Source organism: Papaver somniferum, unplaced genomic scaffold (assembly GCF_003573695.1).
Source record: "Papaver somniferum cultivar HN1 unplaced genomic scaffold, ASM357369v1 unplaced-scaffold_21, whole genome shotgun sequence".
Lineage (NCBI taxonomy): Eukaryota > Viridiplantae > Streptophyta > Magnoliopsida > Ranunculales > Papaveraceae > Papaver > Papaver somniferum.
The window spans coordinates 10,142,069-10,162,816 of record NW_020631041.1 but is presented as its reverse complement, the minus strand read 5'-3'; the positions used below and the strand labels follow the sequence as shown (position 1 = coordinate 10,162,816).

The following is a 20,748-nucleotide window of genomic DNA, read 5'->3' as shown; positions in this document are numbered from 1 at the left end:
CTTAAGAAAGCATGACCCATCAATTGAAATCACAATCATTAAAAAAAATCATAAATTGCGATTAAAATCAATGCAATAAGTCATAAAAGAATTAATAGAATTACCACATGCATGAAGAATGGCTTCCTCCATTGTCCCAGTGTTGGGGTTTAGCTCCTCATATCAAAAACAGGTTCAAAATAATAAATCATGGCTCAAAAGGTGTTTTTATTGGAGAAATTATATAACTCAGCGAATCTGCAACCACTGTTACAAGAGGTGTTGCTAACTGAATATATGCGTGGCTAATGGACTGTTACAGAACTGTTGATTGTAAGACCCTGATTGCGACTGTTCGGTGCAGCTTAATGTTCTTCATATTAGGGTTCTTGAGAACGACATTTCTGTAGTGTCGTCTGCAACTCCTCTCCTTCTTCTTCACCTGCAGCGTGGTTCTCTGCCTCTATTCTACCCCTAACTCCTGACAACCCCTCTATAACTCGTACCCAGGCTATTTATACACCACATGCCCTTCAAAGATTCGAGAATATTTGATTATTCTTCTCCCAAAAGTCTCGGACTTTTCTTTCCCTGCCAAGCCACGTGATTTTCTCCCCAAACTTCTCAACGCGTATGTGGGTTGTAGAAATTCTTCCTAGGATAGAAACAAATCCCACGAAGATATTCTAGCCTTACCTCCATTCGCAACTTCCACAAATAAACCCGTGATAATATCCAATCCACTGTTCTAACTAATCCGAGAATCTATCGCTACTTTGTCGAATCTAACCAAGTTACCTTTCATGTTCCATCGAAACAGGCCTATAGTATAGGAAAGAAAATTTTGAACCTCCCCTCCATAAATATTGTGTTACGTTCAAGGTTGGAAATCAAAACTCCATTCACTGGTCGAACAATGCTAAAAAAAACTTATTCTTCAAGCCTGCCAACATTCCAAATGGACACCTTATAGAAACTCTCAATGAAATGGATCGTATTCTGGTGGAATAAGGATAAGTCCAAGAACATAGGAGCAGTAAGAGCTTGAGCAAGTATATGAGAGCCTATTTCTCAAGGAGGGTAAGGAATTAAAAATCCACGTTATTTCGATATAGCGCTCTTCAAGAAACTTGCTTGTAGGGTAATCACGGATCATGATCAACTTTGGACCCAACTCCTAGAAACTAAATACTTTCCAAACTCCCCCTCTCTAGAATCTTCTAGATCCTCGAAATCTATCAAGGATTTGGACGAGTATCCAAAAATGTTACAATCACAAAACCAACCAACATACAAGATCCAGCAGGACCAGCACCGCAAATGGTTTAAGAGATGATAACAGGAGAAGATACATGTGATCAAGAAAAACTGGACCAATACTAATCTAAAATGGTTTATCCAGATGTCAGAGAAAAACTTATCTAAAATTGGATAATCCTTAGTAGCAATTGAGTAACTAATTACATTGATCAATTCAATTACAATAGTAGCAATTGAATAACTAATTACCTAGATTTAAAAATGGATAATCCGTGTAACCAACAATTGGGTCAGGTGTGTAAAAAGTATCACGATTATACTTATTTAGAGGTGCATCAATGGAAAACCGTTTAGGCAAATCTGGGTTAGCCAAAAACAAACGACCATATCCAACTAAATCAGCACGATCCTCATCGATAACTTTGTTGCTGTCGACTTTCGTATAACCTCCAGCAGAAATGAAAGTTCCTTCAAAAGCTTTCCTCATTGTCAAACTACTGTAACAAGTATCTTGAGGATTTCCCTGCTGGATGACCATCCTTGGCTCTATTACGTGGAGATACAAAATTCCAAATTTGTTTAACGATTGAGCCATGAAAAGTCCAAGGGCTTCGGGGTTTGAATCTCCTGATTCCATGTAATCCGCAAAAGGAGACAACCTTATTCCGACTTTATATGCTCCAATTTCTTCGACGACGGCTTTAACAACTTCTATAGCGAATCGGCATCGTTTTTCTACAGTTCCACCGTATTCATCTGTTCTATCGTTCACTGTATCCTTCATGAATTGATCCAGAAGGTAGCCGTTTGCACCATGGATCTCGACTCCATCAAAACCTAAACGTATATAAATAACATGGCCATGTTTATGGTCAATAACATAGAGAAATATGATTACGTACAATGATAAAAGATACTAATAATTACCTGCTTCAATCGCATTTCTTGCAGCGAGCCTAAAATCATCAATGACTTGTGGGATTTCATCAATGCGTAACCGATGAGGAGCTGACCAATCCACTCCAGCGAGGCCGGGTGTACATCCCTTATCGGTGCAAGAGATTGGAGCTTTCCTATTAGGTTGGAAGTCTAAATAGAACAAAATTTAAAAACATAAAAATGGATCAGTCGCAAAGTGTGAATTGAACTTTAAAGGTAATACAATTTAACAATGAGAGGATTCACAAGAAAATAATACCATAAGTGGAGACTCTTCCTGCATGCCAAATCTGGCAAAAGAAGATGCCACCCTTGTCATGAACAGCTTGTACAATTGGTTTCCATGCTTCTACATGCTCTTTGGTCCAAATTCCCGGTGTATTTGGATACCTGACAGAATTACCGATAAAAAGAAATGAGGTAACCTCAATTCAATTTTGTGAAATTACCCACTAAATGACCATCTATCTATTCCATTGTTTATATGGGTGAGTTTTATTTATGAGTTTAAACAAATTGTAAATTGTAGTAGATGTTACTCTAATACAATGATAAGATCTGACATCGGAACTCGTCAGCTCCAAATTCTTTACCGATAAAAGTTCGAAAATCCTCGGTACCAAACTCTTCACCGATTAAAAAAAAGAAAGAAGAGAAATTGTACACACCCTAGAGACGTTGTAGATACTCCAGCAGCTTCACTAATAAGAAGGCCTCCCTTAGTAGTCCTCTGAGAGTAATACAAGACCGCATGTGGTTGAGGTACGTTCCCATAAGATCTACATCTTGTTAGAGGTGCCAAAACAACCCTACCAAGAAACATTAAATACTATATCTATCAGTCCATGAGAAATGATAATTTCTCCCGCAGGAGGACCACTGACAAAACAAATGAGAATAAACACAATTTTACTAGCGAGCTAGTTTGTTCGTGCGCACGAAAGTTCTATTGCCAACTATCATTAGATCAACAAAATACTTAGAAGAGATCTAATACTTTTATCCCAAAAAAAAACAAATCATGGATTGCCCGCCATACTGAATTTGAGATTTCCTTACAGTAGACATGCACAAACCTGTGGGAGAGTTCATAATTGCCCATTTTGTAAGGTTTGAGCAGTGGTATTGTTTCCATTTCGTTTTTGCTTGCAGAGTTTTCCTTCACTATTAAAAACCTTAAAAATTATGAAGGTTGAATCGTATAGTTTGTATTTACTATAAATATGATTTAGATTGTGTATCATCTTGTATTCTGCGGGGGGCCTGCGCGTGCTGAAAAATTTGACCCGTAATACCGTAGTTAGCTAGTCGTGGTGTCTACTTCTGACAATGAGACATCATCAAAACAAGGAAAAAAAAAAGGATGAAAATTGCTGCTGACGAGCTTATAGCCTTATACATGTTGCAGCCAGAAAAGAGGAGAAGATATAAGATAAGAGAGGAGCAGACTTATTATGACCACACCTTACTCTCTGTGGATATTCACGAGTAAACGGCTAAAATGAAAACAACGTGGATCAAATTTGTGGTTTTGAGCACAAATGTCAATTATGATGATAATCTTAAACACGCAACGGCATATCCTGAAAATGTCCTAAAGTCATCCTCTTCCGGACAGCAGGCCGCAGATAGCAGCAGAGATTTGATGAGGTTGAAAGTTTAAACAATTCAAGCTACTAAAAACTGACATAAAAAAAAGAACAATTATGAGTAAAAGTATGGATTAAATTAATTTTAATTACATCCTTTTGGGGTTTATGAATCTTTTAAGCATTGGAGTATCATCTTGAATCATGGAGCATGACGAGTTCTTCCAGGGAGCGTCCTAGTTCATCTAGTTTAGACCCCCATTCTTTCTTTATGTGCAAGGGTCGACTCATAAGACTGTTATTCTCCTCATCTTCTTCCTCTGAGCTACTAGTGTAATCGTCGCCTCTCCTCGTGAAAGAAGTACTCCTACCCTTCCTCCTCTTCTTGATATTGCTTTTACTACTACTATTGAGTAAAGCCATTAGCACGTCAGACCCGTTTAACGATGTTGTCGACGCTTTTTTCCATTTTGCTGTTCTTGTTGTTTCTGGGGCTGCAGTTTTCAGTGGTGTTGTTACATTTTCTTTTTTATCTGCACCTCTAATTTTAGCTAGAACAGCGTGGCCAACAACTCCACTTGCTGTTTTCTCAGTTTCTTCGGAATCGGACCCATATCCAATGGCGTTGTCTTCATTTCTGCGTTGCTGTCTTTTTCTACGCCACAAATTGCCTCCTCCTCCTCCTCTTGATGGTGTTGCTGAGACCATAAATTCACATTTCTTCTTGTTTAGGGAGTAGTTTTCCAGTGCCAGTGGTGGTGTTTCTGTTCTTGATGATGATAACACCAGCCTATTAAAGGTAACCGGAGAAACAAGCATGATGACTGCTTGGTGCTTGTTCAGACGGCCGGAGAGAGAGATACAGAGAGGGACTAAAATATATAACAGAGTGAAAGAGGAGCTGAGAAACATGTACTACACTTTACCGGCTGAAGTAAATTACTATCCTGTCCCCTAAACAAAGTTGCACAAATACCCCTGGTCACAGTTGACTTGCTCTGACCAGACTGCATCTCGTACAATTCATTTCTCCTTCTCTCTCCAAAATCATTCGATGAAAACCAGAGAAGAGAAGAAATTGTTGTTAGAATCTCTCTCTAATATGGTTTTCTATAATAACTTAAGAATCAGGTTCCATTCTTCGACGTGATGTTATATTCTGAGGATCTGGTTAGGGTTTCTAAATTTATTTATTTTTTCGAAATTTCTTCTGTTTTTATTTCTCTAAGGGTAATCTATATCTTTGTTTAGGTGAATGAATTGGGGGTTTCGGATGAATTTGGGGATGGATGTTTACGATTCACCACCGAGTGTTATGGAGATAGATAGATAGATGCCTTTTTAATATGCTCAGATTATTTTTAGGAATCAAAAATGGGTTAAATGTAACTAAATAAAACCTTGATTCACATCAGGGGCTTAATTTCCTTCTATAGTTTATTTCTCCTTCTATGAATGTACACACAATCACATTTCACAGAGTTGCGATTTTGTTTCTGTTGTTCATTGATTTTTTTTGGTCATATGAGTTATGATTGAACATATGCAAACAGAATAGAGATAATCATAAACACAAAGGGTATAGTTTCCAGCTAGACATCACTCCAGGGTTTAAGTAAATGGGAAGTATGTTAAGAGTGGATGATCGGGGTGACAAGTGATAGGTTAATGGTTTAGAGGCATGTTAAATTTGAGCAGCTTTCGTTCTTTCTTTCTTTTTGGTAGTTCAGAAAGTTGAATATAAATAGATTTGCCACTTATGTATAACTGCAATGTGTATGTTTGCAGAGTTAAACGTGTATCCACAACTTATGGATATGAGGAGGGTGAAATTGTTAGTTTAGACGGAGGAGCTTTTGTACAATTACGCAAGAGAAAATGCTCAAATTTTGTACTCACTCCGGGATGCGATGGATTGGATCTTAATCCAGCACCCTTAAAGAGCTTGCTTTATTGATTCACTGCTAACCTTAAGCAAGCTGTACACAGCGGTGGAAAAATTCAGCTTGCTGCGAGAGATCATGCCACCTTGATGGGGATTCTCGACAGGCGGCTGGTATGTTCATTTCTTCTCTTTTGTGTTTGGGATATGGTCTTGCGAATTGCAACCTTATTACTTCATTGTTTCTGTTACCAAACGTAGCATGTTGGTTGTGTACAAGTATCGTATCTGGTGAAAAAATTCAGTACAATGATGTTTATGTAACCCACAGGCATTGCTAAACAGCTGCCATGATGACGCATCTAAATGCAAATTTTTAAACTAGTGGCACCTAACGTGTAGCTACTAAAACTGTAACACCAAGGTCTTATGCATTTCAGGTTGTTTGATTTATATTCTTTAGTAAGTCATGTAAAGCAAGATCCAAGTCCTAAACCCTGAAGTTCTGATTGGCCCTCAATGGAAACTGTTTGAGAAGATGCTCAGCAATATTATTAGCTTCACCTACCTGTGCTCCACATGATGCAGGATGCAGATATTTCTTAGGATGACTTTTAGACAACTTGTCATCTGGAAGGTTTCACACTATAAGGCTGGACCTTGGTCCTAGCAACTGCAGAGTGATTCTTGGTATAAGAGTAAACCTCAAACTGGAACTCATTAATCTACTGGAATAGATTAAGGGCAGAAAAACGATGCATTATGAGCTCTAGCTTTGATATGTCATGATTTGGGTTTTCCCATTATGATTTGGGTTTTCCCATTATGATTTGGGTCCTAGCAACTGCAGAGTGATTCTTGGTATAAGAGTAAACCTCAAACTGGAACTCATTAATCTACTGGAATAGATTACGGGCAGAAAAACGATGCATTATGAGCTCTAGCTTTGATATGTCATGATTTGGGTTTTCCCATTATTATCCCAAGCGCTACAGTGATTGTATTGTTCATATGCTCTGCACTTACAGTTAGTTTTCTTAATTCACTCTATGGTGTTGGCATCGTGCTACTTTTGTCTGTTTATAAAGTTTCTTATGAGCAGTTCATTAGTAATTTTCAGCTTCATCCGTTGGATGGCTAATATTATTGATACTTATGCATATGATCCAAAAGTTTCTTGAATGATTCTTACATATAATCTAGCAGATTTATAGGCTAGTACCATTGTTTTATAGTTCAGAATATGGTAAATTATAAAGTCGTAGCCCATCTTATATAGTTTTGATCTTGAACAGTTAAAGCTTTCACTTCCAACTGTTGCAAGGCCAATAATGTTGCTGGTGGCCAATGAAGATGCAGTTGCGGGAGGGGTGAAGCATAGTTTGGTAATATAACGTCTTGTTGATGTTGTTTTCCATAATGGCGTTGCCACGTTTTATGAATTAGCAATATGAATTAGCGATTCTTAATTCCGGTGATTCCGATTGTTTGTATTGTAAGGACCTCCTTGAAGGATTTTGTCTATTCCAGTTTGTCTCTTAAGATTTTTCTTTTTAATTTCTTATATTTTTAGGTCTGTTCTTGTTTTGTTGTAGATCTGAAGTACAATGACATTTGATGAACAAGGCAAGCATAGAGAAGTCTCCCAAGGAAAAGAAGACCTGCTTATTTCATTTTTAGTCTTTTGTTCAGCAATTGTGCCCTTTTTAATTTGTTGTATAGTTAAGTGGTTTTGACTCTGGAAATTAGAGCACCATTATAGTAGTCTAAGGAAGGAGAAAAGCTATGAATATCAGTCTGACAGCTGCTTGAATTGGCTCAGCATATTTATCCCCTGTCCGGAACATGAGGTAAGATCTCTAACACCCACGAATCCCTTGTCAGTGGGCTTGATTTTACTCATATATTTTTTTTTCTTTCTGCTGAACTGCTTTCACAACTGATTTAGAAAGAGAATACACCACTAGGCTTAGCAAACAGTAGGTTTATATTGGTTATCGTTTACTATATATGGACTGATAATTTAATTTGTATGTACTCAGTAGCCTTTAGCTCAATGTGTGCTTGGTTGTAACATTAAAACGGTAATAGTGAGCTAATAGATATTATTCTATTTTTTTTGAAATGAACTATGCTAAGTCTTTAGATCTCTAATTGTTATAAAAGTGGAGTCCATGTCTCAGACTATGGTGCAGACTTGTCGGGACAAGGCTCTCCATGCTATTTGGTTTATAGCTCAAGTTTCAATCTTCACAGCTTATTGCTTCACATATGGTCCATATTAGACATGCGATTGCATGTAACCAAGAATCATAAGCTCAACACCGGGATGCGAGCTTTGAGCTGAGGGGCTCTGGCTGGCCCGAGTTGGTTAGTGGGTTTTGTTTGTAGTTTTAAATGATTGGATGAGGGGTTGAGTGCTAGTTCACCAAGCTGCTTTACCATGCTTCGGGTATAGGCATCCTAGTTATTTGGGTTCTACTTGTAGGTGTTTCAATGTCTAGTAAATATTGATGGCTCAATTCAATTCGGCCTAAGACAGTGGGGGTTTATGGCCACAGAATGAAGGTTGTGTGCCCTACTTGAAAGCTAGTTTCTCAAGTTTTGCTACACCATTCCTTATCTTTGATTGTGAAGGTATTGTATTTATAGCAAAAAGCAACAGATCATTTTACGAATGAAACCGTTGTTTTGTTTTTTCGACAACGATTCTTCATGAACCGTCATTTTAGACCACCTAAAAACCGACCACTCACAAAGAATTGGTCCCAAAAACCAACCCTCTCCAAAAATCTTGGGGGCGGTGCCACTCTTTGTGAGTGTGCGGTTTTTGGGTGGTCTAAATACATGGTTCATTTAGAAGGACTCTTGTTTTTTTTTTTTTCGTTTTTACATTTTGATAGTGCAGTATGATAAAAAAGTTATGTTTTTCTGGATGGTTAGCACATTGCAATTAAGAGAGTTGTGTAGTTAGTATATTACACGGTAGATATAAATTTTGCTTACTCAGATTGTCATTGGACGTGTTACTTGTGGGGGATAGTTTATGTGAATTGGTTCCATATGTCCTGTAGTAAATAGTGTACTAACTATCTTTGATTATAGTGCATATTTGGTGGATTAAAATTTTCTATGCTATCTAGGTTTAGCTCTTTAGCTCAAATGTCATTGTTCACAACTTATTGCTTAACACATATGGTTCAGCACTGGACATGTGACTAAGTGTGCCCAACAATCATAAGCTCAGCTGTGGGATGTGCGAAAATGCTTCTTATCCCTCACTTCTGTCCCCCATTCCTTTCCCTGACACGTGTCACAAAAATAGTGGTCCATGGTATGCCGAAAGGGACCCACCGCTTCCCTCAAAGGTTTCCCATTTCTCAGATCTGGGGTTCAAATGGGGGACACGTATTGGGGAAAGAAATTAGGGACAAGAGTGTGGGATATGTAGCATGGTCTTCCGATGTGAGCATTGAGCTGAGGGATCCAGGCTAAGGATAGAAGGCTAGGAGTTAGAGAGTGGGTTTTGTCTGTGGTGTTAGGTGAAGGGATAAGTGCTGGTCCAGCAAGGTTATTCCAGCTTATCGTGTAATTTGTGGGTGTTTCAATGACTGGTAAATTGTTAAGTCCTTGTCTTACAATATGGGGTGAGCCAAGACTCTCAATGCCATTTTTTTATATAGTTCAAATTTTAAGTTTCTCAACTTGTTGCTCAGCACTTATGGTTCAGTAGTAGACATAGACTGCGTGTGCCCAAAAATCATAGGCTCAGCATTTGGATGTGAGCTTTGAGGTGAGGGCTAAGGCTAAGCATTGAGGGCCAGAGATTGTACAGTAGGTTTGGTCTGTGGTGTTAGGTAAAGTTTACCAAGTCTCTCCCACCAAGTTATTGTGCTAGGCTCAGGAGATGGGCATCTTAGTGGTCAAGTGGTAGGTGTTTTGATTCAAGTAAATAGTTTAATTCCAGACTAGTTTAAATGTCTAGAAAATATTGATAGCTCAACTCGGCCTAAGGCGGTGGGGGTTTATGGCCACAGGATGAAGGTTGCAAAGCACCATTCCTTATATTTTATTGTGAAGGTGTTGTTATACTATCTCGCGTTGTAGTAAAAAGCATTAGATCATTCTACAAGTGAAACAGGCTATTTTATTTTTTTGGTTTTAGAAATTGATATTTGGCATGATAAGTAGTATGTTTTTAGGGATGGTTAGCACATAATAATTAAGAGAGTTCTACAGTTAGTAATATTACCTGGTTAGATATAAATGTTGCCAACTCAGATAATCGTTGGTCTTGTTACTTGTGGTGGATGGTTTTTGTGGGTTTGTAGCATCTGTCTTGTAGACTGTAGTAAGTAGTGTACTGACGGTTTTTGATTACAGTGCATATTTGGTTGGTGAAAATTGTCTATGCTATCTAGCTCAAATGTCAATGTTCACAACTTATTTTCTTAACATATATGGTTCAGCTTTAGACATACGACCGCATGTGCCCAAGAATCATAAGATAGCTCAGCAGTTGGATGTGAGCATTGAGCCGAGGGATCCAGGCTAAGAATAGAAAGCCACGAGTGAGACAGTGGGGATATGTGCTTGGTCCACCAAGGTTATTCCAGCTTATAGCTTGGATTTTAGGTGTTTCAGTCTCTTGTATATTGGTAAGTCCTTGTTTTAGAATATGGTGTAGACTTAGGTGAGCCAAGACTCTCAGCCCAATATTTCTTATGGTTCATATTTTTAGCTTCACAACTTATTGCTTGGCACTTACGGTTCAGTACTGGAAAGAGACGGACAGTGCTTCATATCCCCACCCATTTCCTACAATACGTGACACCTATCTAAACCTCAGATCTGGACACTGGTGGATGCTTTTGGAAAATGGTGGATCCCTTTCTGAATCCAATGGACCACTATCTTTGCGACAAGTATTGAGGGAAAGGAGTGGGGGACAAGAATGTGGGATGAGAAGCATGAATGCTTCATATCCCCTAGTTATTGTCCTCCACTATTATCTCCCATGACGTGTCGCAAAGGTACTGGTCCATGGCTGTTCAGTAGGACCTTTCGCATGCCCCTAACTGTTCACCATTCCCAGATGAAGGGTTTAGATGGGTGCCACGTCATGGGGGGCAAAAGTGGGGGACATATAGCACTTCCGAGAGAGAATTATAGGCTCAGCAGTGGGATGTGAGCTCAGAGCTGAGGGCTAGAGGTTGTAGAGTAAGTTTTGTCTCCGGTGCTTAGGGAAGTCCACTAAGTCTGTCCCTCCAAGTTATTGTGCTAGGCTCAGGAGATAGGCATCTTAGTAGTCAAGTGCTAGGGCTTTCAGGTTGTGTGGAGCAGGTCTCTCAACTCTTTCGTGGCTTATGGGTCAAATCTCAAGGTTCGTAGTGTATTGCTTGGCAGTTATGGTTCAGCACTAGACATACAATTGCATGTGCCAGAGAACCATAAGCTCAGCAGTAGAATGCGAGTTTTGAGGTTAAGGCTTTGTGCTGACCGTTGATGGCCACATTTTAGGGAGTGAGTTTGATACATGTCTTCACACTTATCTGATTATTAATTTTTTTCATTTTTGCTTTTGCAATAAATTTGCTGAGAAAATCTTTAAAAACATCAATTTGGCTCATTGAGAAATTGTTGATGGCAGGGTACTGCATTGCTTCGCCCTCCTTTTTCCACTATCAGTATACCAAGTTATAGTCACCCATATGATGAATTTGAACCCAAACCAAATAATCAACACTTTTGAGTCTGATTTTGAGTCTTCAGATTTTCTTCCCGTAAATGAGTGGGCACTACTGTGAGTTTTAAGTGTTGGTGGGTTGGTGTGATTTTGTATGCTCCAAATAGTGTTGGTGGGTTGATGTGATTTTGTATGCTCCAAATAGTTTTAGGGAAAAATCTCAGTGTAATGCTAGAATTGTCTTAAAGAATCCCGATTGTCTGAAATAATCTCATTAACCATTATAAATTTACGTTATTGTCTTCTCGGGAAATACCAAGTTCAGCTCTGAGACTGAGTAGTTTCGTGTTTATTTTGTGGCGCATATTAGAAAACTGTGCAACTCATGGACTTACTACTAGTAAACTCAGAATAATAAAAACTTTTTAGTGTTTCGATACTTTATATATGAATTATAATTTTCTATGAACAAGGATATAGATAAATGTTCTCTGTTTCCAAGCACATAAAAAATCAACAGTGGGATGCGAGCTTTGAGCTGAGGGGCTCTGGGCGCCACGAGTTGGATAGTGGGTTTGGTTTGTAGTTTTAAATGAGGGGTTGAGTGCCCACCAAGCTGCTTTTCCAGACTTGGGGTGTAGACATCCTAGTTCTTTGGGTTCTAATTGTAGGTGTTTCGATGTCTATTAAATATTAATGGCTCAATTCGATTCGGCCCAAGACAGTGGGGACTTAAGGCCACGGGATGAAGGTTGTGTGCACTACTTTGAGTTTGAAAGATAGTTTCTTAAGTTCTGCTACACCATTCCATATCTTTGATTGTGAAGGAATTGCACTTATAGCAAAAAGCAACAGCTCATTCTTCGAGTGATACCGTTTTTTCTTTTTTTCTTTTTTAGATACTGATATTTAGTTGTGTAGTGTGATAAAATAGTTATATCTTGCGGGATGGCTAGCACATCACAGTTTCTCAACAGTGGATGAGAGCTTTGAGCTGAGGCACTGAGGACCAGGGCCACTAGCTGGAGAGTGAGTTTGGTTTACTGTATAGTGTTAAGTGAGTGGGTGATGAGGGGTTGCGTGCTAGTCAACCAAGCTGTTTTACCAGGCATTAGTGTTTAAATCGAAAATGATAGAGATACCGAGGGAGAAATCCCGCGAATCTCACCGACACTCACAGAATTGGTGGACTCACCACCAAAACGTGGCCTCCTGTTAATCTTCATGGATGGTGGGCCCTTCAATTCTGTGATTGTCGGTGAGATTTGTGGGATTTTTCCCTCGGTATCTCTATCATTCCCCCTAATAAATAATGATGGCTCAACTTAACTCGGCCTAAGGTGGTGGGGTTATAACTCGACCAAGCTAGTTTCTTCCTTATCTTTGGTTGCACAGGTGTTGTATTATACTAACTTGTATTACAATAATGCTATGCAGACTTATCAAAAATAAGTCTCCGTACTAACCGGATGATGTGGCATTGATAAGTAGGATAAGTAAATATCAAAGCACATCTTTCGGTTGGTACATAGACTTATTCTTGATAAGTCTATACGGTGTTGTTGCTTGTAACGTAGTGAAAGCAATAAATCATTCTACTAGTGAACAAATTATTAGCTTTTTAGATATCGATGTTTGATTGTGTCTAGTATAGTAAACAGTTACGTTTTTTGGGATGGTTAGAACATAAATCAGTTAGTAATATTACCTGGTTAGGTATAACTTTTGGTTACTAAGATTATGACTGGACGTATTACTTGTGGACTGGTGGGTAGTTTATGTGGATGTGTACCATGTCTTGTATTGTATGGTTCTCCATGGTAGTAAATAGTGTACTCTATCAACTATCTTTGAGTATAGTGCATATTTGGTGGGTCAAAATTGTCTATGCTATTTATTTTTAGCTCAAATGTCGATGTTCACAACTCATTGTTTGACACATGGTTTAGCAGTAGACATACAACTGTGAGTGCCGAAGAACCATAAGGTCGGCAGTGGTTTGTGAGCGAGCTGAGGGTTCCGAGTTAGAAAATGGGGATGAGTGCTGGTCCACCAAGTTTATTCCAGCTTATTGCTTAGTTTTACTTTTTAGGTGTTTTAATGTCTGGTAAATAGTTAAGTCCTCTTAGAGTACGGGGTGACTTAGGTGAGCCAAGACTCTCAACGTGAAATTGTTTATGGTTCAAGTTTCAAGGTTCGGAACTTATTGCTCAGCACTTCCAGTACTGGACATAAAACTGCATGTGCCCAAGAACCATAGGCTCAGCAGTGGTATGTGAGCTTGAGCTGAGGGCTAAGGGGTTGTAGAGTAGCTTTGGTTTCTGATGTTAGGTAAAGTCCGCCAAGTCGCTCCCACCAAGTTATTGTGCTAGGCTCAGGATATAGGCATTTTAGTGGTAAAATGCTAGGTGTTGACTTTTGATGTCTAGCGAAAAGCTTAACGGGTGATTCTAGGTTGACCGCACTGTGTGGGGATCCAACGGACCCAGCTGAGCGTTCTTAGCATTGGGATAGGGGTGGGCAGGAGTGGGTCCCACCATCCCTTTCACACGGTGCAAAATTTGGTGAACCAAGGCTGACCACCGAATTTTGCACCGTGTGAGAGGGGTGGTGGGGCCCACTCCTGCCCACCCCTATCTCAATGCTGAGAACGCTCAGCTGGATCCGCTCACGGTGCAAATCTCGGTTGATTTGCTTGGTTAACCTAAAATCACTCCGAGTTTAATTCGAGACTGGGTAGAATATGATTTATGTTTTGTGGGCCAGGTCTCTCAACGCTGTGCTGGCTTATGGTTCAAGGCTCGTAGTTTATTGCTTCACGCTTATGGTTCAGCACTAGACAAACAATTGCATGTGCCCAAGAACCATAGGTAGCATTGGGATATGAATATTGAGGTTAGGGGCTAAGCCTTGATGGCCATAGGTTGAGAAGTGAGTTTGGTTCATGTCTTCGCATTAAATGATTTTTTCTTTTGGAATCAATTTGCTGAGAAAATTCAAATTTGTAGTGATTGAGAAATTGTTGATGGCAAGGTACTGCAATACATTACCCTCGATTTCCAGTCTTAGTGTACCAAGTTATAGCCACCCATATGAATATGAATCCAAACCAATTTGTGTTTCTCTTGATTGTAGTCGCACTATTATCATTTTAAATTCAAAATCTGTGGTGGATGTCTTCAAAAGGGTAATGCTCCCTTGGTTCATTCGTGCAAGGTGGTTAAAAGCTTGCAGTTAGCTATCTGATTCCTGTGTACCCATTGTTTCAGAGAACTGAACTTCTGTTGGCAATAAAAGGTTACAGATGTTGGGGAGAGAGCTCAGCATTCTTGGGAACCTGATCTTTTGCCTAATGTCTCTTATTACAGGTTCTGTAAGTAAAAATTTCTATTTAGTTTCTTTGGCTTTTGTTTTATTCATGTATTTCAGTCGGCCTATTTTAGCTGGCTTTCTGGAAATCTCTTGAGCAAATAAAAGTGATTTCATATGCTGCAAGTAGTTAGAGAAAAATATCAGTGTAACGCTGAAATTGTTTTAGAGAAAAATCTCCGTGTCTGAATTAGTCTAACTAACTGTAGAGCTTGTACCTTTTTTTTTTTTACTGTACTTTACTTGATATAGAATGTTCTATTAAAAAACTGGTCCAATTAATCTGCTTACAATTTCGAAATATATGTATTGGGATCCAAACATCCAAAATGTTGCTAGTATGGTGTGTACAGTCACAGTGTAGCCATCCCATAGAATTGGACTCTATTTACACCCCAAAAGGTTGACAACATTCACTTTACAGTATCAGTTTCTCAGAATGAACTCACCGGCAATATCCAGCAACGGTTTCAAACAATTTCTTGAAAATTTTCTTGCAAACAGAAATGAATAATTAGGATCAACACGAGCTGCTTCAGTTTGATTTTCAACACCGCCATTTCCATATCTGAGCTCTCGTTGCCTTAAAGACTCGATAAGTTCCATTCCAATTTCGGTATCCCTGTAAGTCCAAGGATGAGAACCTAAACGTTTCGACCAGTCCACATGTGTTAGTGTTGCAGGTATACAAGAACTTGAATCTTCCATGTTCAGCAACGTCGAGAAATACTGTTCTTCTGGGTAACAATATTTGGGAAACACACATGGAAGTTTGAATTTCCTCCATAGTTTCTCATCATTTACCACTAATTTCGCGTGGTGGCGACTCAGTATGAAAAACTGGGATCCGATTCGGAAATCTTCGAAAGGTATTTCCGGTAGCATTATATCAGCATTGCCACGAGCAGTGTACCGGACAAATTCTTTGGGTTCGCCTTTAAGGATTTCGATGAAGCTTTTGTTTGTCTGAAAAAGCATGTTGTAAGTGAAGTTGAAAGAATGAAGTGGAATACAAGAAGTTGAGAGAATGATGAATCTGGAATTGGATGGATCGTCGAGTAAAGCTTCGGAGAGTAACCGGCGAGCTGATGCGATCAGAGATGGTGAACCGCGTTGGGTCGGTTTCGATGAAGGGATTGTTCGGTTGAAAAAGTGACCGGAGAATGGTGGATTGTAGGGATGAGATGGATCAGCGTGGATATAAACGTTGAATAGGTTTTTCATGGTTTGGTTGTTGTTTTGATTAAAATAGAGTTCCCAGAGTGGTGCTAATGGTAGAGGTGTTGTTGTGAGGAACAGGAAGGCTATTTTTTGGGGTGCATTTGGTGTTGGAGTTGAGTTTACCTTGGCAGCTGATTGGAAAAGCTTGAAATCTTCCTCTTCTTCAGGTGTTGGTGGAGGTGGTGGCGCTGGTGGTGACGGTGATGGAGGAAATGATGGTAGTGACACCGGTAGGGGTAATGATAGTGTTGGAGGCTGTGATGGTGGTGGAGGTGACAGCATGGGAAGTGGTGGTGATGGAGGAGGTGGCGACGGTGGAGGAGATGACAGCGTTGGAGGAGGTGGCGACACTGGTGATGGTAAAGGTGGCGGTAATGGTAATGGTGCCGGTGGTGATGAAGGAGATGGTAGCATTGGAGGCGGCGGAGGTGGATTTGATAGCATTGGAGGCGGCGGTGATGGTGGAGGAGGGGTTGAGGTGATTGTTACTTTGTTGTCGTCGTTGATGGTGGTGGCCGGAGGGAAGATGCGATGAAAGTGCACGGAAGTGGCATGGCTAGTGACGGTATCAATGTAAGAGAAGAGGAAGTTGGTGGTGGTGATGGAATAGAAGAGAGCAAAAGATGTACAAATGAAAATAGTGCAAAACAATGAAGATATATCTTGAGTTATCATCACCATTAATCGATCTCTGTAATTAGTATTTACTTCCCCCTAAAAACACCTAGAGAAAAGAGTTAAGTAGTTTATGAAACTGGGAGCTTCATTAATAAGTTGACATTTTTTTTTGGTTAAAAAGAGAAGGGATCTTGCTGATAAATGTGGTGACAGACCGTCGTAGTTTATGTAATTGGGAGACTAAAAATATACTTACTGGTTAGATGATTTCACGTGATGTTGCCTTATTTTTGAGAAAGTTTAGATCTTTAAGTAGTTTCTAAGAGTGTCAAGAAAAAAAATCTTATTAAAATAAAATAAAAATCACTTCCAAGAAGTAAGTTATTATTGTGTTTGGCTCCTAGTTAGTAAGTTCGTGAATCATTCGTGAACTTTTTGGTATCACGAATTTTACCGTCTTATTCGTGAACGTTTGCAACTCCGAATTCAAAACGCGTATTATGTCGTATTCTTGAATTATTTGTGAATCGTTCACGAACTTTACGTATCCCGAATAATACGTTCGCTTAATTCACCAGAAATTCTTTAGCTTTTACGTTTTCAAAGGCCCTAATTTTTGGACTTTACTGCCTCCCGAGCATACACGATCCAATATTAGACGTTGATATAATTTTTATGAAACAAAAATGATTGAAGAGATTTGAGGGTGAGAGAGATCTCAAACTCATTAACCAAGCATCTAAATCACTATACCACGTCCTCTTGGATGAATAATGTTGTATATATTATTAATATCATCATATTAAATTTATTTTATTTTTAAATAATTCATACATATGCATAAAAATTGGTCTATGATCTTATAAATACAAATTATTTGTTATACATAGATACCCAATTTTCAGAGCCGAACTCACATTTATAAATCGAATTATACACGTACGTATGCCATTCTGAACTACTGACGAATCACGCCCCGTTGACCAAATTTTGGACCGGATCTGGGTTTTACAAAACCGTATAAGACGCGTACGTTTGCCGTTCCGTATGTTTACCGAATCCCAAATTGCTAACTAGGGTTTGGAGGAAATATGGTCGGACTAATGCCTGCATTTTCCAACTATGTATTGTCATTTCTTACGTGTATTGTCATTTCAGAAACTCGGAAGCATTTTTGAACATCTGGGAACTCTGATGGTATTAGATTTCTACATCTTGTGACATTTACACCACAATATACTGATCTTCAATCATATTCAGATCAGATGGGAACTTCTCATTCTCATTGAAAAAATAGATTCATGCCGCACATCCACATGTTATACGGGCATCCAACTCAAAACCAATTGGCAATGAGTAGAGAGGTCTTAAGGATTATAAATGGCAGGATTTTAAATAATCCATAAAATGTGGGGATAATAATCTCAACACGACCCCCCACGTGTAGTCTCGTTAGGTCTAATACGTGGACAATAAATCGGGTGACGCGGAGTAAAGGTGCGGTCAAATCAAATGACTCGATACAAATAGCCTGCTCTGATATCATGTTAGAATACGGGCATCCAACTCAAAATCAATGGGCAATGAGTGGAGAGGCCTTAAGGATTATAAACTGCAGGATCTTAGATAACCCAAACAATGTGGAACTAATAGTCTCAACAATCCATGGTTTTCATGGATAAGTGAATTTACATTTCATGGATCAGAGAATTGAATCAGCTTTTCCCAGGCTTGGATTTCTTCAGGAACTGTTGTATGTACACCTTTCATTATCCACCACGTGTACAGAAAGAGACACGAGGAAGGCATGCGAAACAAGATATCAAAACATGATAGCAAGCATCTCATCAGAAGATGCCATCGGTCAGCAGATCCGACGGTCAGGGACAAAGGGTCACAGAGATATGATGGCTCAGAGGAGCACCAGATAATACCCCTTGGGTGTTATCACATCCAATCCCGAGGAAGATCCCAGATCAACGGCCGAGAGGAAGTTCGGCTGACACAGATGTGACCAGATAAAGAGACACTTGTCTGACACGAGCAGACATCCATCTACCCGCATTAAATACCAAAGAGATATACACGTGTCAATCAGCTCGTGGAAGAGGCGAGGATAACTCTTCGTATTCAAGCTCAGGCCGCAGCATACACCGAAGACCTCTGCGTAATGGGCACAAAGCACAAGAAGATAAGAATACAACGGCACCTCAGAAGTAGGACCCACGTTCCAACCCTATAAATACCCCTCTCCACTAAGAAAGAAGGGATCGATCAATTCAGAGCAATTATAGGAGAATATAGGAGAGAGAAATATGAAGAGTGAGTAATCCCCCTACTTCCGCAGACCTATGGATATTCTAAAGTCATTCGACTATCTTTGTAACCATTCAATACATAGTGAAACACCAACCCCGTGGATGTAGGCCTTAGCGTCGAACCACGTAAATCTGTCTTACTTACATTTCAGCACCTTACATTCAGCGTTAAACTTCATATGCTTAACATTTATACTTGATTCTTGGTTTATTCCTTTATTCGAACATTATTTACGATAATACTCGACTAGACAATGACAAGCCCGAAGGCTTCGAGTCGATGAATCGATATAATCATCCCCTTTATGCATACGACGTACAATTCTAGAATTAGGATGTATGCGAATATTGTTTGTGCACACGTGGATGGCTTCGTGATTTATGTGTTCACAATTTGGCGCTAGAAACAGGGACTTTGTCCCGGTAAAAGATTTATCTTATCCTGTGATTTCACCTTAAACACGTGTTATGGTTGTAATCCTTTTCTTGGTTCAGCGTGCTTTCAAAACCTTTTTCATTCTGGGTTCATGGTCTTCATTTTCACACACCATTTCAAAGCAGACAAATCCACGGCTATCTATCACAGATTTGCAAGTAATCCAGATTCATGAGTTCTCGTTACGGATCTGCCTTTTCAAGAGTTTTCCTTTTCAAAAGTAGTCTGAAAACAAGGTCCATGATTGTTTATTAGAGGACTTGAATTGCGAAAACTAGACCGACGGAGCCTTTATGTTTCTCTTTTATTAAGACCCTTTGGCAGCTCATTTCCTTTTATTCCGCAAATTCTGCGGTGCGAATGGCACTAACCCGATCCTCGTGGATATCTTTGGTTCTCTTTATTTATTCCCCTATGAAGAAAAAGGACTAAAAATGGAAAAGATACCAGGGGCAGGAAAAACCAAAGCCTCATCAAAGGAGACACCGAGGGTTACCCCGGTCCTGACCCGAAGCAAGCAGAAAGGAGACAAAGCTAAGACAGCTACTCAGAGGCAGGATGCTGCGGAAATCACCTCACCTATGAACCTGAATCCATTGCAGCCGCGGCTCTCAAAGCAGCAGCCAAAAAAAACAACGTAACTGTTGCGGCCCTCCAGGCTACAGAAGCTAACAAGACTTTGGTTTTAATCCAAATCCATCAACAAAGAGAAGGGATGGCGGAATCTATGACACATCATCCCGCACATCCACCAGTCTTCGGAATGACGTCAACCAACGATCAGAATCAAGCCATACCAGTGATTTTAGTACCGCGGGTGGAAGCTCAACCGAGGGGACCAAGCATGGAGATACCAACAATTGAAGTTGATCCTCTACCACCCTTAATACACACAGTAGACGAAGGGGAAACTATGGCCGTAGGAGTGCAAGCCGGATCTCCCAATCAGGGATCAAACGAGTCCCACCGACTGATGGTAGATCTCAAAGAATTGAAAAAGAGCCAACAGGTCTACGCAGATGCCTTAGCTTTATTAGCCAGGGAGAACCAATACTTGAAAGATAGGATTGCCCAAAGCACGAAGACTAGCCAACAACTGGACGAAGCAAATTCTAAGGCACCAGAGCCTAATCGAGACCAAAGAATTATCCTAGAAAACGCCGCTAGGGGAAGCAGTGCAGACGATCTAGAATATGCCGCCGAAGATTTAGACTATTATGACACTGAGATTCGAACAAAGAAACGCTCAACTGAGCACGCAGGACATCACTACGCAATGGAAGAGCTGCGTGAAGAGATGATGGCTGAGATCAGGCAGTTAAAAGCCAGACAAGGCAGAGGAAGACTTGAAGAGGTGATGAAAGAAGCTAACTCCACGCCCCTAACTCATCGCCTGGCAAATACCCCCATTACGTTAAAGTGCCATGTCCCAACTTTTGAATGCTATGCGG

General features: G+C 39.8%; 2 protein-coding genes and 1 long non-coding RNA gene across 3 annotated transcripts; 1 reads left to right on the top strand and 2 right to left on the bottom strand.

Moving 5' to 3' along the window:
• Positions 1-1,387: 1,387 nt before the first annotated feature.
• On the bottom strand, positions 1,388-3,388 carry LOC113340221 (12-oxophytodienoate reductase 1-like). Its single transcript, XM_026585428.1, has 5 exons — positions 3,255-3,388; positions 2,847-2,987; positions 2,438-2,568; positions 2,167-2,328; positions 1,388-2,076 (listed from the first exon to the last, which is right to left on the bottom strand). The coding sequence occupies exons 1-5, from the start codon at positions 3,311-3,313 to the stop codon at positions 1,481-1,483; spliced, it is 1,089 nt and encodes a 362-aa protein (XP_026441213.1). The 5' UTR covers positions 3,314-3,388; the 3' UTR covers positions 1,388-1,480.
• Positions 3,389-6,128: 2,740 nt separating this feature from the next.
• On the top strand, positions 6,129-7,772 carry LOC113340088. The gene is made up of 3 exons (XR_003355305.1): positions 6,129-6,339; positions 6,945-7,034; positions 7,245-7,772. It is a non-coding gene; the product is annotated as an uncharacterized LOC113340088 (long non-coding RNA).
• A 6,202-nt stretch (positions 7,773-13,974) lies between these two features.
• LOC113340087 (protein transport protein SEC31-like) lies at positions 13,975-16,748 on the bottom strand. Its single transcript, XM_026585311.1, has one exon. The coding sequence runs from the start codon at positions 16,604-16,606 to the stop codon at positions 15,131-15,133; it is 1,476 nt and encodes a 491-aa protein (XP_026441096.1). The 5' UTR covers positions 16,607-16,748; the 3' UTR covers positions 13,975-15,130.
• Positions 16,749-20,748: the final 4,000 nt, after the last annotated feature.